General features: G+C 41.4%; 1 protein-coding gene across 1 annotated transcript; it reads left to right on the top strand.

Annotated features, from left to right (window-relative positions):
• The first annotated feature begins 10,882 nt into the window (after positions 1–10,882).
• c1h5orf22 (chromosome 1 C5orf22 homolog) lies at positions 10,883–17,621 on the top strand. Its single transcript, XM_048264515.1, has 9 exons — positions 10,883–11,601; positions 11,817–11,962; positions 12,199–12,348; positions 12,638–13,049; positions 14,349–14,411; positions 14,842–14,963; positions 16,293–16,359; positions 16,480–16,619; positions 17,253–17,621. The coding sequence occupies exons 1-9, from the start codon at positions 11,527–11,529 to the stop codon at positions 17,404–17,406; spliced, it is 1,329 nt and encodes a 442-aa protein (XP_048120472.1). The 5' UTR covers positions 10,883–11,526; the 3' UTR covers positions 17,407–17,621.
• Positions 17,622–18,912: the final 1,291 nt, after the last annotated feature.

Below are 18,912 nucleotides of genomic sequence, written 5' to 3'. Positions count from 1 at the left end.
GTACTGTATATCTTATCTTATATCTTATCTTATTTTGTCATATAAGTGTTCAGTAGGGGCTACTTGCTACCACTGTGTAAGATTGTTCCACCCACCTGAGAATTCTAATATGGACACTGTTCATATCTGATCTAAATTCAAGGTTGCCATAGCATACCAGAGGATATTACAATTATTCATGACCATGTGTTAGAGCCGTAACCGCCTGCACTAGCTCCCTTCTCATCAGTGTGGGCTCATGCACCTTGCTAGGCCATCATATTTTATATTTCATATTTCAACCATGGCAAACTGCTATCTCTGTCTGAATCGGATAATTTCTCATTTATGGTCACCGTTATGTTGCTAAACAAAACAAAACAAAACAAAGCAATTGAAAACTAGTGTAATGATAACACTGTTTCATTTGCAGAGCTACTGTATGTTATATGCACTTGAGGGGAAGAAACATATTTCCCATATTTAGCTGTTTGCTTTCTATCAATCACAAGCAAAAAAAACAGGTAAGATGCTGTTTTGGATTGTGTGAAAGTGTACAGACAAGACGTAAACATGTTCCATGGCCCTGCTCTCGTTAATGTCAGTCCCTAAAAATACTCTTCATCATCACATAGCCTACAGTATGTTGTGAGCATTAATAAACACCATGAGGGGAAATGTCAGTAAAGCCAGTAGACTGTCAACAGTGCTGAACAGCACCTGTGTAAGGGGATGCTTTAGGATGACCTTTGTTTGTCTTTGGGCAATTACTCCTCAGATTGTTCTTACAGGCATAATTCTGTTCATGTGAGGTTTATCCTTGACTTCAGAGGACAGCAGGACAGCATTGTTTCTCTGCAAATCTAAATGAACAGTGTCCCATGCAATCTCAGAGGTGTGATCACATTTAGTCTCTGTTTCTGGGTGAGAAATAATGTCTTACATATGTTTCTTCTGTCTTATTTCTCTGGTTTACATCCCTGGCTTGGGCTAGTATGATGAATGCTCCAATCAGCCTGATGTGAACGAGAGAACTGTCTATTTACTGAGAACTGGAGAAATGAAAACACCAGACAAAATATAGAGAAACAAGATGACCAAGACAACATTTACACAAATACTACCAACAATAACACCAACACACACAATTAATACCATTTACAAGGGAATTTTCAGAAGTGGACAACATTATCTTCTGTCATGGGAGTTCGTCCTTTGTTGGCATTCTGATTGAGGGCAAATATGCACAGATAGATTTCCCTCAGCTTCAGCATCTGTGCCTCCTACCCAAATATAGTTGTGTATGTCCTGACATACAAAAGGAATAATGACTCTGAAAAGCAAGCACGAGACTTTCAGAAATTCAAAAGAAACATTCAAATTAAGGATGTAGCTCTTATGTACAGATGGCATTTCTCCTGCCATTGTAACAGCCTGTGCATGCTCTGCATTGCCAGGTAGAATTTTCACTTAAGAGGAGTAAATGCTCTATTTATTTCCAGGAAATCTTGTAGGAGAGCACTCGGTTTTGAAAAGTGCTGATTGTCTTGGGGAGATATGTGGACTGTGGGCAGCCTGAATGCCGGTCCTTCACATTCTAGGGCTGGATGGTGTGTCTTGCTGGGCTCTGAATAAGCAGTGTTGTCTGAAGAGCCACTATGCTGTTTCTCTGCGCAGCAGGAGCCATGCATGAGGTGCTGAGTGTGTCCTTCATCGGAGGTGTTTAAGCTGCTGCATCGCCGTGTTATTTTAATACAGTGGTAATGCTGCGAACGACGGCACCATGTTGACACCGTCATGCTGTTTAGTGTACTGCTGCTGTTGGCAGCCCTCACTGGATCAGCCTGATAGATGTCCTCCTACAGCGGGGGGGCGTGAGGAGCCTTATCACACCAGATAACAACAAACCTCCCTGGCATGCAGACGGTCTACAGGTCACACCGCCCCACCACCCTTAAAAAGTGCTGGTCTGCTAAGCATGTGTGCCACATGGTGCGGGTACGCGCCTCCATTAGGCCACTTTGGTTGTTTGTTGGAAATTCACTTTCCCGATTTGAGTTCCCAGCTGGACTTGATTTATTCTTTTTTGGGGGAAAAAAACACTCTCCAGCCTATCAGACTCAGGAAGGGGGTGAGATGCAAGGACCAGCACCACATGGTCACTCGGAGATGAGGACGGGGCCATGATGTCACTAGGGGACCAATAGGGGACAGGTATCTGCACTGTCCATCTCTCCCATTGCCGTGCATATGGGGTGTCCCATGGAGCCGCCTCACTATCAAAGGGGACGCACGCGGCTCCCTGTAAAGGATTGGAAGGCTGATGGCTGTGACCGGAGAACAAGATTAAGTGCGCATCATCGCTCCTTCTCACCCCCCATTCAACCAGCATGCCTTCCAAGCCCAAGCTTGGCGACTCGGTAAAATGGTTTAGCCGTCATGAAAGGCCGGCAGAAGCAGGGCGCAGGATCATTTTCTCGTGCTTTGGGATGAGAGGGCCTCATGGTGATTTCATTACACTGGACTGGTCGTGAGCACGTACACCCCTATTTTGGCATGAGACTGGGACAGATATGAAAGAAGAAACTCTCAGACCTTCAAACACACATGGTGGAGTCTGTGGAGGATTAAAGGTCTCCTTTGTCTTTTTTGACATGGCTAAAAGAAAGCATGCCACACTTGCCATGACATACATGCCATATCAAATTACTGGGAATTTCCAAGTAGAGACATATTGAATGTTAAGAGGCCTTTACCACATAAACAGATTAAGCTGATCAAATGAGAAGGAAGAGCTGAACAGAGGATTACTTTTTGAAAAAGTCATCACAGAAAGAGCACCATCAAAACAATTGCCACATATCGCTTACTGTGTTGTATGACACAAACAGCCAGCTGATGAAAGTGCTGCGAGAGATCAAGTGCTGCCGAGCAAACAGCTGTTTTTACCCCTGCCTTTAACGACTCCGTCAATCCTGTTCTTGGAATTACAGCAAGATGAGATTTGGTGGCATCCACTGCAGACAGAGTCTGCACAGGAGGGATGTGGTGCCGACGACGAAACATAATGAGAAGTCTCAGACAAAACACAGAGCCCATATGGTCTGACCTGATTTATGAGGTCAAGCCAAATAAGCCATACGTCTGGACAATTGAACAGGACCTGTCATAGAAAGAGGGAAATATAGCAATGATCTAAATTGAACCAGGATGGTGCGTATTGTCCCTATTGTAATTCTGCTCCCTCTGAATCGGTGTGCTTTGTGGGGAGTCACGGGAAGTTTTAGCATGTTAAACAGTGCCCCCTGCAGGTTTTTTAAAAATTGTGCGGATTTCACAGAAAACATAAACAGGCAAAAATAGCAAATGTGTTTTGCACCGGTGAAATGAATACACTGAATCGGTTTTTCTTTCAAGTTGCTCAATCTTTTCAGTGGCTATAATTCCTTTACATTTCAAGACCGATGTATGTGTATGATATCACAATTATGATTCCAGGTTGGTAAACATATTTCTGATTAAATTCTGATTAAATTAATTAAAATCTATGAGTCTGTAGTGGGGTTTTTTGTACACATACACAGACAGTAAAAAAAGTAAGTGTGATAGTGGTTATATTTCTCAGCTTGGAAGATATCTACTGCCCGATTCATGTCCCTGGAAGTCATCCATGGGAAATACTGCATTGACAAGCAATACTGCATCGACTCTATCTCTCCTCATTCAACTCGTTTCATGTCTCTGTGAGCTGTGGAGAATATGCTCCTCAATATAAAATTGTACTGTGGAGTGTGTACACCTTTTGGAGACATGAACAGCAGGCATGAATAGCAGGGCTATGGTAAACAACATAGCCTTTCACAAACTACATGGTCAAGAGGGAAGCACTGCTTGCTAAGAGAGCTTGTGAGGGTAAGAGCAGCATGAGCATATAAGCAGTAGGCTACACGTCCACATTCTCTGTAAAGCAGCACAATGTCATACAATAACAACTTCAAACTCATTTGGATGTAACACTGACTGACAATAAGGAGAAGGGAGTATCTGACATTGCCATTGTGCACCTGGAATTGTGTTACTTTCATTATTTTTTAATTCATATAATAGTCAGGGGGCCAATTCTGAAAAGGGCTTCCGTTAAGATTTTTGCGGACATGTTTTGGTACAAGCTGTCACCCTATGTTTTTAGGTAGAAGACACCCATAGGTAAGATATTAGGGTGGTTGTCAAGCTGAATTTTTTTTGTGTGACTTGTACAAGCAATTTCAGGCCAATATTTTGGTTTCCTGCTCAACACGACATGCCAGCAATAAATGTTGAACATCTCCACAACCACAAGGACCATATACATAAAAAAGGTATCAAATGAAAGCTAACACTCATGGGCTGTCTGCAAAAGTGTCATTGTACATTGTGTTTATTGTACAGTGTAAGAGATAACAGAACTAGAACATGAAAAAAACCATCTCCGCCTAAAAAGAACCAGTTTTCAAAGTGAATATCAGCTTGGAAACATGGGACTATTTTGTAGTGGGGCATGTGGATGTGCCTGTGCAGCTCGGTGCAAGAATACTCAGGTACTCACACCATTATTATTGAGTTTTGCCACATTATATGCAACTATATAGCCTGACGAGCCAGACCCACATTAAAATGTAGGGTCTGGGTACTCACCATTCGCAGTGCTCAGTCCGAGGGGCGGGATAATTGGTTGTCTTTCAAATTCCCTCTGCACGCAATAGGACAGCGCTAGAACGCGTCCCATGTGTTTTCCCACCAGCGGCGCTAGTTGGCTAGTTCAAACTTTTGCCAACTTAAAAAAAGCTTAACTCGTGTCAAGCTGTTCGCCAACAGCAAGATCCATCTTCTAGCCCTGGCAGCAAATTACAAATTACGCTAGGGTGCGTCTAGATTTCTATGCTAGCAACTATATTGTTTCAGATTATTTGGCATGATATTGTTTTCCCTGTTTTGTAGATTAGATTTATATTATGCCCTTGGATGCATGCATGCATGTTTTGTATTGGGAAGGTGTTAATTATCAAAACAGTAAACTCTTCTTTTGTGTCCCTGACCAGGACTCAGACTGAGCACATGGACATGGTCCATGGGTGCCTTCTGTTGGCTGCCTTCCTGAGAGTCACTGCTTGGATGAGGAAAAACATACCTTTGCCATATGACTATTATATAGTTATTACTACTAACTAGTTACTTACCCTTAACCCTAAAGAAGTGAGAGAGCAGTTATGTTAGGATGGAATTAATAACTATAGTGATATGTTAATTAAATATAATTTGTGTTACAACCTGGTACATTAATGAAGTAAAATAGCACCATAGACTACCATCTACAGATCTACATTTCCGCCTTGACATTAAAGAATTATAACTTGTGCAGTATTGCACTGTCTCTCCCTACAAGCTTTAAACTTGGCTTGACTCATTCCCATAGATAGGGGTACTGATTGATAGAGGTTTTGGGATACTATGTCATGTTTCCAAGCTGATATTCACTTTGAAAACTGGTTCTCTTTAGGTGAAGATCGTTTTTTTCATGTTCTGTTCTCTTGTTCATTCTGACACTTGCAGACAGCCCATGAGTGTTGGCTTTCATGTGATACCATTTCTATGTATATGGTCCTTGTGGTTGTGGAGATATTCAACATTTAGTGTTGGTATGTCATGTTGAGCAGGAAACCAACAAATTGGACTGAAATTGCTTAAAGTCATACACACACAAAAAAATCAGCTTGACAACCACCCTAATGATCATGCTTGCACATAAATTGGATTATATTGCACATTTGCCCAAAATTACAGTAGGTAACATGGAAGAAAATTAAAGCACTTTGGGGAAAAAAATCCGCTTTTACCACTTATAAGAATATGGTGTTAAAATGGACAAAAAAAACATTTTCTAAGCTGACAACCTGGCTAGAAAACATGTTAAGGGGTTAAATATTAATACTGGATAGGTTGTATGCTTGTACCAAAAGTGTCCGACAGAGTTTTAATATCAGTTTTGGCCGCCTGACTAGGTGTTTTATATTTTCTATATTTTAATTTATAGCAAAACAAACTACTGTTTAACTGAAGCCTTATTAGGAGGATATCTCTACAGGTTGTAAGGGTTTGGGGGGTAAACAGCTGTTAGAGACAACACTGTGAACAACATGTGTGTGTGCTTGCCTAATGATGTGTCACCACTGCCTACTGAATGCAGGTCCTCCAAGCAAAACACGTCTATCATTTTAGCATATACATTAGAAAGCAATTTTGAGAACTTCATTTTATACAATAATTATTAATAATTTTACGTACACACACTCACATAAGTACATACACATACTCATGGGTATACTGTATCTGTCAATACACACCAGTCTTTCTTCATCATGATTTCTGACAGTTATAGTCCAATCATGTTTGTCTGTAGGTGAGTGATGAGTATGATGGTGGTACTGTGCACAATTGACTCATCTCAAAGTCACAGATATCAACAGTGGGCTATATCTATTCTGACTGTTAATGCTTGTGAATCATACTGTAGCATTTGTGTTGTGTATTTCAAAGCCACACATTTGTTTCTAGCTACCAGAATGCAGTAAAGAGACTCAAGACATTCAAACTGAAAACTAGCAGGCAGCACATTAGTGCTCACAGGAGAAAAAAAAGAAGAAAAGTCAAAGGTAGGACACGGTTGACAAACAGATCCCCCTCTAGTCGTCATTCCTCCTCAGTCTTCTCACTCGGTGGAATATTTTAGTCACTAGTGGCACATGCAGGGAATGGTCCCTTTCTCTTTCTCTCTCTCCCTCTCTCTGTCTCTCACCAGAGTCTCAAGCTCCCCCAAGTCAAACAAGCCAAGCCGCCCACTTACCCGGCCACCCACTCACCTGCTCTGGACTGTGCTCTTTGATGCTGTGCCCAATCACAGTGCCCCAGGGGCCTCGTGTGCCCACCACTAGTGAATGTGACAAGGGTGTTCAAGCAGCACAGGGGGTGGGGGTTACAGAGAGAGAGCTTGGGGTGCAGAACCACACACGACAGTGCGTAGAGGGAGGGGAAAACGTCAAATCAGTAACTGTTCTATCTTAGATTTTATGGACAAGATAGGTAAAACATTAGCTCAATCTGGCAATTCTAAAAATAATTGATCTAAATTCTAAAAATAACTGATAACTGATGTATAAATGAATCTGTGGAGACATGTTGATAAATTCTTTTGATACCATCTCACACCCTGCTGACATAACTCAGGATGATTATAAATATGGTACAGCATTTAGTCATGATAAATGATAATGCATTAATACAAAGTTTAAGCAACATTATCTTTTCTGCTTTTATGCACATATAGGCTTTGAAAAGGTCTATGAAGAGCACATAAAAATGTGGCCTCCGGAAAGAAAGCTCACTCAGGAAGTGTGTGTGTGTGGGGGGGGGGGGGTCAGAATGTATGTGGAGGAGAAAGGGAAATGCGGAGGGAGCCCTGGAGGGAAAGGGAGAGAATGAACATGGAAAGCCATCAGTCTTCCATCATTTATTCAGCAGGGCCCTGTCTGTGAGTCAGAACTAATAACCCATCCGAAGTGGACCCAGATCTGTATCCTGAAGAGCAGATCATGCCTCTGCCGCTCTCTGATCAGATCTGAGAGCTGCCAGTGAACCAGCATGGCGTAAAAAAAAAAATCTCCCCTCTATTTCTCTCCTCTTACCTGTCTCCTTCACGCAAAGAACATTTTTTTTGAGAGAGGCTAGAATACACCACAAGAATAATTCAACATAGGAGCATGCCTCTCCTATTGAGAGAGACAAAGAGAGACTGTGTGTGTGACAGAGAGAGAGAAAGAGAGGGGGAGAGAGAGACAGAAAGAAAGAAAGAAAGAAAGAGTGAGAGAGAAAGAGAGAGAGAAAGTAGGCCTAACTGTCTATACACCAGTGATGCAAACTCTGCTGCTGTGTGGACACACTCTCCAGGAGGAGAGAAGACGAGATCACCAGAGGCTACCGCACAGAGAAAACAGACTAAGGAGGTCAAAAGCAGATGGCATTAAACATGAAAAGACACGACAGCAGCGAGCTAATGGAACATTCCGCTGACGTGCACATTCTACTTTGATTTTCATACTGAGCGCTCAGATTGATTCTGAGGTGATGACTTGGTGACCTGGATAGTCTTGCAATTACTTGATGAGAAGGCAGAAAATAATAAGGCATGATAAGGCAGAAAATGTGTTGTCTACTTGGAATGTTTTGAAAGTTTGGAAACACCTATGATGACATCATAGGTACAACCCCAAATCAAAACGTTGTGTAAAATGTGAATAAAAAACAGAATGTGATAATATACAAATCTCATGAACCCATATACAGTAGGACCCAAAACAACATATCAAATTTTGAAAATGAAAATTTGGACCATTTAATGGAAAATATATGTTCATTTTGAATTTGATGCCAACAACATGTTGGGAGAGGGCATGTTTACCACTGTGCTGCTTCACCTCTTTATTTAACAACATTCTGGAAATGTTTAGGAACTGAGGAGACCAGTGGCTGTTTTGAGAATGAAATGTTGTCCAATTACTCCCCGATAGGATTTCAGTTGCTCAACAGTATTCTAAGTCATGTTTTTCATTCTATGATGCACTTAATTTGACAAATCTGGACTGCAGACAGGTCATTTTAGCACCTAAATTTGCACCATCTAATTTGTTTTTCAGCTATTTCCCTTGTTTGCAAAGATTTCTCTGGATTCTCTGAATGTTAGATGCATGAACTCCTCAAATACTTCACAATTTCATATTAAGAAGCATTAAAATGACATTGTTTCATCATTTGAAATGCAGGCAGCTCACTGCACCGGGATTAGTGTGTGCTTCACCTCACTGTGTGTACACTGTGTGCTGTGTGTGTTTCACTAATTTACGGATTGGGATAAATGCAGAGACCAAATTTCACTCACGGGATCAAAAGAGTATATATACTTATACTTATTCTTATACTATACTTATTTGTGCATACAGGTTTACACACAGTGATGAATACCCCTACATCTTAGCTTCTAAGAGACCCTGCCTCTCTGGGATGCTCTTTTTCCATACCAATCGTGTTACCAGTTACCTTAATTAGTTGTGAAACATTCCTCCTTTTGTTTTCTTCATCATAACACAACTTTTCCGGTATTTTGTTACCACCGTCCCAACTTTTTTTTAAACACGTTGCTGGTATCAAATTCAAATGTAACATGTTTTCCATGAAATAGTCAAATTTGTAATTTTCAACATTTGATATGTTGTCTGTGTCCTTTTTGCAACTAAATATGAGTGTAAGAGATTCGCAGATTATTCTGTTTTTATTCACATTTTACACAACGTCCCAACCTTTTCTGATTTGGGGTTGTATTTACAATAGCATGATTGGTCCTCTAACACATGGTTGCAATTTTTGCTGATTTCTGGGAACGTAAAATGGCACACACACAGCACACAACCTTTTGAGTATTGCACCTGGTCATAACCATCCTTACATCCTGAACCTTTCACTCCTTATATGACTTTACAAATATATCATAAGTTATGTACAAGCATTGTATAGGCATTAGCGATGATGGCGTCATCATCATGTATTGCAACAACTTACTGTCTATATAATCACATCACAATGTTTCAATTAGCATTCAAACTAGCTTACATTTTATGGGTGTTTAACTTTAAAATGAATATAATACACTAAAAAAACATGCAAATTAATTTTAAAAACAACATGATGATCTCATCTGATCTGTCATCACCTGTAGGCTAGTTTCCCAGAGAACTATCCAATTCTCCATCAGATTTTGCCATCATTGTGCCAACAGTCTCTGAATGCCATCAGAAAACTTATTTTCAACAATTACCATTATGGATAAACACTTAAAGCTGCAGTTGGCAAGTCTGACAGATTGACGGGACTTACCCACAATTTTGAATGTTTACAACTCTCATGCCCCTCCCCCATTCCACCGAGCACCCTCATCAAGTTTGTGCACCAGTCTGCACCAGACTGTGATTGACAGTCAGATCTCACACAGCCCTGCTCTGATTGGACCAGAAGAACCGGGTGCTGTTTTTTTTTTTTTTTCTAAAGCCTGCTGATTTATGTTGTTCTGTCGGAGCATAGTGTCGGTTTCAGAAAATATGATCAAAAAAATCTTGCCAACTGCAGCTTTAATTTAGACAGTATTGAAGGTCTGGAAACCATGGTGATTGACTGAAGTTATTATTACAGAGAGAAACTGTACTTTGTGTAGCATATATAATGAAGAAAGTCGCAAAAGGACTGAAATCAATTTCTTAATTTAGCCCCTGCAGTGGCTTGCAAATGATATCAGAGAGAGAGAGAGAGAGAGAGAGAGAGAGAAATAAGTCTAACGTTTTTTTCCTGAAGTATAATGAAGTACAGTGCAGTTTCGTGTCCCAAATACTTTGTCTAGTAATGGAATCGAACCATTCACCTCGCTTAATCCAAGGGGCGGGCAGAGAATTGTCTTTCAAACTGCCTAGGCATGCAATAGGCCAGCGCTACGACCATATCCGTATCCGGTCGGCAAAACGGCAAATACATCCTTCTTCGAAAGGAATGACTTAAGTGCATTGTGTTGTTCAACTTTCAAAGAAAAGCACTAGTCCAACTCCTCCAAAGTTGTCGCAGGACTGTCGTTATCCTGTTAAGCCCGCCTTAAGACTCTCTAACAAAATAGAGCGCTGTGACTGAATGCCGTCCACGGCGTCAGCCAATAGAAATCCCTATGGTTTGGTCCTAGACGTACAGGCTGAGCAAATTAATTTGCCGCCGCTAGGGTGCGTCTACATTTCTAGGCTAGCATTTTAGGCTAGTAGCCTACAATTTTTTTCATTTCCAAAATAAGCTTATAGGCCTAGGCCTATTACATTCCTGCATATCAGCAGCAAAGGATTCTTCAAAAACAGATGTTTTGACACTCAAAAACTGTTTATTAACAGTTACTTTCGTGAGGGGTGCCTTAATCTTTTTCCTAAATGACTTCAGAAACACAAACAGATACAGTAGCTAGTTCTACTTAGGCCTACATATTCTCAGCTCAGCTCTCTTGCCTAGCCTCTGGAGCCTTGACTATCTGACACCGATTGTGTGAACAGCTCGCTTTGTTCAGCAACCGGAAATGTAGGGGTACTCGATTAGTAATCAATTATTTTGTTTATTTGATAGCTCAGGAGGATTACATTATAGGCTAACAGGTGTCGATAATGACGTCTCCGAGGGCATGAGTATGGAAATCTCAATGTTTCCACACGAGCCAAAATAAGTGCCGGACACTCAGTACAAGCAAGTTACCGCTAGGTTTGAGCGTGTTTTGGTGTACAGTGGTAAAGGGTATCCCAATACAGCATTTAGTGGGTGTAAGCCAGTTTCTCCAATGTGTTTTGCGTTTGTTGCACCTCTTCGCGGTAAACTAGCCTAAATGTAGGCTAACGTAGAGACAAAAGAGCTGTTTAGTTGTCTTTTTTCTCTCTCGTGTTGAACATGAGTATCGTTAGACGCACAATGAAACGTATTTATTCAGACTTGCCTGTCTGGATTGTGGAAGACCACAACGATGTAAGTAAACTGATTTACAAACTAAGCGTAGGAGGCCTAGTGTAGTATTACAAGTTGCCATAACGTTAGACCTGGAAGGACGAGCCTACTAAATATAGTAGCGTACATCAAGCAGAGTGCAGTCCTTTTCCCAGCTACCCACTCAAGTTTACATTCTGACATCATGCAGGATTTTTTAACGTGAAGTTCAGTTCTATTCCTATGTGTATTTACAGGTAGTGCGTCATATATACCGTGCTATTGGTTCAAGACACCTTCCAATGAAAAATGTGAAAATGGTTCACCTGGACTCGCACCCAGACCTTTTAATCGCCGTGAACATGCCAGCGGATACTGTGTTCGACAAAGACACTTTGTTGAGGTGATACAACTGAACACTCAGTGTAGGCCTTTATAATCCCAAGTGTCAAATGTTGTGCTGTGGAATTGCATTTTAAAAAGTAACCTCTAACGTGTTGAATTTTAAGCACAACTCATTTTGTGCAAACTAAATTTCCTTATGTTCCTTTGATTGTTGATGTTTAATTTGCTCGAGTGTACATTTGAATGGCTGATAGGCAATGCTTATGATCATCACACAAAACTCTTCCTATACAGTGAGCTGAGCATTGAGAACTGGATTATGCCGATGGTGTATGCTGGACATATATCTCATGTTGCTTGGCTACATCCATATTGGGCCCAGCAGATCAAAGAAGGAGAGCATTCTATGTTTGTAGGACGAGACTCATCCACAACTACAATCAGGTCATTTGGCTACCTCGGAACAATTTCAACACAATCCTTAGTCATGGAATATAGATAGGCCCTGGATTGAATGAGTTGGCATGCTAGGCCTACTTGATATGTATGCAATAGATAATGGTTTTCAACTACCCTGTTTTCAATGCTGTAATGTACAGTATACTGTACTGTATATACTGTGTATACACAGTATAGTATTTAACTTGACATTTTATGTATGGGATCCCATGTTGGAAAATTGTTTTTAAACTCAGGCATAAGCCTAAATTAGCCTCCTGTGTGCATCTTACAGACTTACCAGCACAGATGACTACTTCCTGAGCGATGCCTTGTACGTCCCTCACAGTCAACTGGAAAACCCCAAGCCTCTCCACCTCAGTGTCATCAAAGTGGACCCTGTTACGGACCCTACTTATAAGCTTGATGATGACACCACGAGAATAACTTCTGCCAAGCAATTAAGAACAGGTGACTGTAAGGAGAACAAGGACGCCTGTAACTCCTCATCAGATCCACTGGGGGACAGGGTTGTCCCTGAAAACAAAGCTCAGACAGCAGAGCCCAGCGGCCAGAATGGTGATGGCTCAACAGACACAATTGTGAACAGTCTGCTGTCAATGATTGGGCAGTCTGATTCGTATATCCTTGACATTGACCTTGACTTTTTCTCATGCAAGAATCCTTTCAAGGAGATTTATACACAGGTAAACAGTTGTAGTTGCAGTCCTGAAGTTGCAGTCCTGCAGTATGTATAGTCGGTCCATCACATTAGGTTTTTATCCTAATGACTTACAAAAAGAGAAGGATGACATTCAGTCCATGTCTACAGCAATTCAAAATCGCGTCATAAATTAAAAAAAAAAAAAAACACACAGACACTGGTTCCTTTTTTTCCAAATTAAATGTTGAGGATGTGGAGAGAGTGTAGGCTACAGTGAATCTCCTGTATTGTACATTGCCATATAGCCTTTAAACAGATACCAGCCCCAAATTATAACTGTCCCCGAACAATCTGATCAGTGCACAGTCGTTTCACTAGTGTCATCAAACTATTGGCAACTTGGCAGTCTCTCTAAGTAAGAAACTAAATTGTTTGCCTAATTCAGTAATCCGCCTGTCAGCTGAAGGATCATTTGGATCAGTGGAGTGATGAGGTCTGCACTCTGTGATAAGAATTTGATTAATCTTTTAGCTGAGCATGTGTGAAAGTGGCCAGGCCTTTATCCTGGCATAGGGTTCTGATAAAATACTTTTATAACTATGGCACAGGGTTTTTTTTTCAAATGGCACTATCATTAGATGAAAAGGAAGAAACGGATCTATTAAAATAATTATTACACATTACAAAATTAGTGTTGGTTCCGGGAAACGCTCATTTGGAGGTATTGTGACTCAAAATGTAAAACTTTCATTTTGTTTAGTTCTCTTGAGATGTCGATCACTGTAAGCAGGGTGGCTTTGAGGACTCGGACACTTTTTTTATGTTTACCTTTATTTAACCAGAGGAAAAATTACACATTGAGATTGATATGTCTTTTTTAAGTGGGCCCTGGCCAAGAAGGCAGCACACAGAAAGACACAAGACAACATTTACCAAAGGGAAAAAAACGCAGTGACCGTGAAGACATAAAGAAATAAAACTGAAACAATACCTGTGTAGAAATAATAACAGACAGATTGATAAAACTGATTAAGAAATGCCTTAAACATTAGTTCTCTTCAGATGTCCACCTCCTGTATGCAAGGTGGCTTTAAGGACTCAGACACAACACCGGCATGATTGTGTTCCTTTTTTTACTAGAGCAGCACTAAGTGAGTTTGTCCCCAAGATTACATTAGCTCAGTGTTGTTTTCTTTGCCACAGTAAATGCCCTAGGAACACCTTTGTTTGTTTATCCAATTGAAAGGGTCTATATAAAGTAGTGATACTGAATCTTAACACCATTCCTCACCAATAATATATAGAACTGACCCAACTCTGTACTGTTTATTATTCTTCACAGGAAGAGTATGTGCTTCTGCAGGAGCTATACGGTTTCCGAAAACCTGGTGAGGATCTGAATGAGGTAAAAGGAGTTCAAGTGCAAGGACATTGTGTGAAATATGTATACCTGCTGAAAACCATATTAATGATCGCTGCATAGCTGTAGGGAGACTCCCGCCTGAGGTGTCCATCAAAAGGGTTGGTCAGGTCCTTTTGAAATATTAGATTATCAGTGTATCAAACCATCAGGAATACAAGAACCTTGTCCTTCGCAGTCGTCATCGGCACACTTGCAGAGTGGTTTATTGTGTGATGATTCACTGGTTGTATAAACATAATAAGCCATATCCAATACATATAACTACTTCAATCACAAAGCACATGCTAGTCTTGTGAATGCAAAATTGAGTTACTGAAAAAATCGCATGAAAGACCCAATTTATTTTTTCGGTGAGATTGTTTGTGTGTTTACTCTGTGCTGGTGGTCAGGTGTCTGTTCCGCCCCTCCGCAGGAGGAGCTGTGTGAGTGTGTGGACAGACGTACGCGTCAGCTGGAGGATCTGGAGGCAGCCTTCGCTGATCTGTTGGAGGACGACGGCCAGGAGACGGTGGAACGCTGGGCTGCTAACCCCGGGTAAACATGGCTTTGCATGCCCTCAAATGCTAAAGTCCAAAGACCTGTCTGCTGGACAGCATTGCTTGAGCAGCAGGGGCCGTGTCTGATTGTGTGCTGAAAAAAAACTTGGAGCAAGATGAAAGATTGAGAGACACTGCAAATAGTGGTTTCTAAATGTGGTAGGACACATTCATAGGGAAAAATTTCACACAGTATAGAAATTAGTGGAGCACACCAGCTGGCGTTATAAAAGAAGAGCACGGGAGGGAGGGGGAGGGTGTAGCGAGCTAGCTCTGTTTTGTTTGAATGTCAACAGAAGTGACGTTACCCAACATCGCTAAGAGCACCTTTAATGCAGCAAGCATAGTTGTGTGAAACCTACACAGCAGAGGATGTACAGTATAATGAAGCAACAAAACACATGTGTATGCCAAGTTACTCAACAGCCTCATCTTCTGAGTACAATGGAGATTTGGGGCTATGGGATGATTGTGATGGAAACTTAAGAGGAAGAACAATAATTTGAAATTGTACTCTTATTTCGAAGATTAAAAGAAAAAAAGATTAACATTTTTTGTCAAATTTTCATGATGGGCAATGTGGATAGTTACATAGAGAACACATAGGCATTCCTCAAAAGAAAGCCCAGTGGCTCATATCCCCTACTGTAAAGTTTGCCAGCCAGTCAGTAAATAGTATTTCTTGTCTCCGAGGTATAGCTGGTGGTGCATGGCTAGAGATGCTCTCAACTCTAAAATAATTGAGGGTCATAAATTTCCATCGGGATCTACCTGTCTGTCTGTCAGTCTCCTGTCTCCTTGCACAAGTCAGTTATTTGTAGAGATGTAGTAATATGTAACATTGCAATACTATCACTTTATGTGAACTAATCTTATGTCTTACAGTAGCGCTACATTGGGTGCGCAATTGAAGCGCTTCGTTCGCAGAGCGTAGAAATAGTTTTAGAAGACCGGTTTCCCGTCTGGTGGGGCCAGTTCCATTGATTATTGTGGAAGCTAATTGTTTCAGCAATTGTTGTGAAGAGTAAGCTCCGTGAACAGATCGCTTCAGGTACAGCATAAGAGTAAGCTCCGTGAACAGATCGCTTCAGTTACTAGCCTGGTGTAGCCTGCTTGTTACAATTGTGTTATTTTCCAATTGCCACACAGTTTGTATTCTATGTCAAGTCCTCCTTTGTATTTGTATTCATGCTTTGTTCTCTTTGTTCATGCTTTGATGTGTGCCAGTGGTTATATCTGTTTCAGGATCAGCTGCAGTCTTAGCTGACACTCTCCCCTGGTGTAGCTTACTCATAAAACAGCACGGCTTTGTTCTCTCTGATTTCAGAATGGGCCCTTTAGTGCAACTTGTGAGTAGTCTTAAGAGCCGAATGGAGTCCCCGGACTATGAAATGGTAATTGCCGCTGTTCACTTTAGTTATAACGTTTCCCTCATCAGCAATTTGGTAGTTGCCGCTAGTCCTCTAGCTCTGGCCTCTCGGTGATGTCTGTGATGCTGTTGGAACCTCCTGCAGGTGCACCAGGCTGGGCAGACCTGTGACTTGTCCGAGCTGCCCCACCACGTCAGCAGTGACGGGGAGATCCAGCAGCTGCTGCTTGCCGTGGAGCTCTTCCTGAAGGCCCTACCCAAGCCCACTCTCGTCACCATGTCCAGGTGCAGTACCACAGACTAACCCACACCGACATGCTGTACCACAGACTAACCCACACTGACATGCAGTACCACAGACTAAAAAAGCCATATAAAAGCCAGGTGTTGTTAATAAGCAAACACATAGTAGAAATAATCAGGTCAATAATCTTACATGTAAGACGTGAGATTGAAAGATTGATAAATGGTGAAATGTCCATTCAATATAGATATTGACTGATGTTAAGCTTCCTGGAGTATAATGTGCTCCAGAGCATGTTGTTTCATTACTAAGTGATATATTGGGACTCAGGAGGCCTGACTCTCTGCGGTGGAATGCTGAGCAGATGGCTGCCCTTCATTAACTCGGTAACAGCACAGAGCAGGAACTCGGCTCTCTTTCAGAAAATGAGCCTTACTCTAGAAAAATGAGCTTCTTTCAATTCTGCACAGTGTCTTGTCTTCTCCCTCTCCTTAAATCAAATTCACTTGCTTCTACCCTTTCTTCTTAAATCAACTTCAGTTTCTTTCAGGGGCCAGTACACAAGGCCGGCGCGGCAGCAACAGCAGCGTGGAGTAGAGAGCTTTGTATTATGTGATAATACAGCCTATATTCTAACCGCACATCCAATCACCATTAAATGCTTCCAATTTCAGGTCCAGTTTGGATGATTACTGCCCGACAGAGCAAGTGGACTCTATTCAGAGTAGGATGCTGGAAATCCTGGAGCAGCTGTATGGCTCACTGGCTGTGTTTAAAGACTATGAGTCAGCAGCAGCAGCAGCCAGCAGCTCCTTACAAACCACTTGAGGGAAAAGCTCATTTTTCACCTGTGTCTAGAGTTGTTTTTTCTGTCCCCTTCTGTCTTCTCACTTGCTTTCAGAGCCACAGACTTTTCTTGAAAAATGATCATAGTTTGCTTTAAAAATGAGTCTGAGAGTGCATACTGATGTACCACAAGACAGGAGTAATGAACAATAGACTAGAATTTGCATAGGTGTGTGAATAAACGACCATGTCCAGTTTTTCTCATTGTATATTCACTTTTTTGGAATGAGAGCTAACAGTGATTTGCAGGAGGCACGGGGGACGTGGGGGATGTGTCCCACTCAGTGCTGAAGAGACAGCCGTTGTCCCCCTCACTTTTGATAAGGAAAAAAAGCCTTATATACGCTAAATAAATAATAACCTCTAGGGTTTGCGCTAACTATGTAAAACTCCCCATTAACAGCATCACATCACTAACCACAGCCATCTACAGTACTGTAAGACTGCACAATCTCATATTCACTCTGTTGGATATCTGAAGCCAGTTTGTCTACTAACAACCATCATTAGAGATGCTTTTCGTTTGGAGCGGCATACTGGTAGGCTATCAAAAGCATAACATTTTCGGTTTGGTTTGGGATCTAATTTACTTTTGGACTGTTTGATTATATTGCTAAATGTTGGGACTAATGGGCACTGAACTCTGGGAGATATTTGATGGTTCACAGTTATGTTTCATGCAGTTGAAAAAGTGTCGGGATTTCCACCGCTGTTTATTGCGAGACAAGGTAGCCATTCATTGAATAGGGGTTGTGCTGTAATAGAAACCTTTTTGCGTAGTCAAGTAGCCTAAATTGAGTTATTGTTTAATTATGCATGATTTAGTAGGCTACTTTTTATTAAATTCGTAGGCTGGAATGCCTTGAGTCACGCAACAATTAAATGTAGGAGGCTTCTGGCAATTAGCTCGAAAGGGGCGGCAAGACAATGAGCTTGAGAACGTGTGTTGGAGACCCATGGTAGGAAAACGACTTTATTAATCCAACCAACAATATAATAAAATATTAAGAAGAGGTGTTATTTCATTGACTTAAATCGAAGCAATGTCTTCTAGTGCTGGTGGACTGATGGCAATTGCTGGTATGGTATAGGCAAATATGGGAACCTGCCTTTATTTGTCCGGCCAGGGCTCGAATTACGTGGGAGCCAGAGGGAGCCGAGCTCCCATAGAGTGACGACTGGCTCCCATGAAAGCAACAAAGTCAAAAACCTGAGGGGGTCTCTCATATCTGAAGGTGTTTGGCATTGTAATTTAATCTTAAACAACCGCTCATTATCCATCCCTGTGCGATCTTTTACCATTAAAGACGTTAAATTAAAATATAGGCTACTACGGGACGTAGACCTACACTACGCTCTTGAACGCAGCATGACCCTTCACCACCACACCACTAGACTATATGAGCAAACCGTATCGATTTGACAGCACTCGCAAATCTGAAGAAGTCACCCTGCTTTGATGTGAGTGTTTTGTCTATTTGCATAGGC

This window comes from Alosa alosa, chromosome 1, assembly GCF_017589495.1.
Source record: "Alosa alosa isolate M-15738 ecotype Scorff River chromosome 1, AALO_Geno_1.1, whole genome shotgun sequence".
Lineage (NCBI taxonomy): Eukaryota > Metazoa > Chordata > Actinopteri > Clupeiformes > Clupeidae > Alosa > Alosa alosa.
The sequence above is the reverse complement of the archived record's forward strand: the minus strand, read 5'-3'. Positions and strand labels throughout refer to the sequence as shown.

Bases quoted from the DNA above. Each gene is read 5' to 3' on its own strand.
- c1h5orf22 (XM_048264515.1), top strand. From the start codon at position 11,527: ATGAGTATCGTTAGACGCACAATGAAACGTATTTATTCAGACTTGCCT. The intron at 14,412-14,841 runs GTAAAAGGAGTT...GCCCCTCCGCAG, and splicing joins CTGGTGAGGATCTGAATGAG to GAGGAGCTGTGTGAGTGTGT. The intron at 14,964-16,292 runs GTAAACATGGCT...CTCTGATTTCAG, and splicing joins CGCTGGGCTGCTAACCCCGG to AATGGGCCCTTTAGTGCAAC.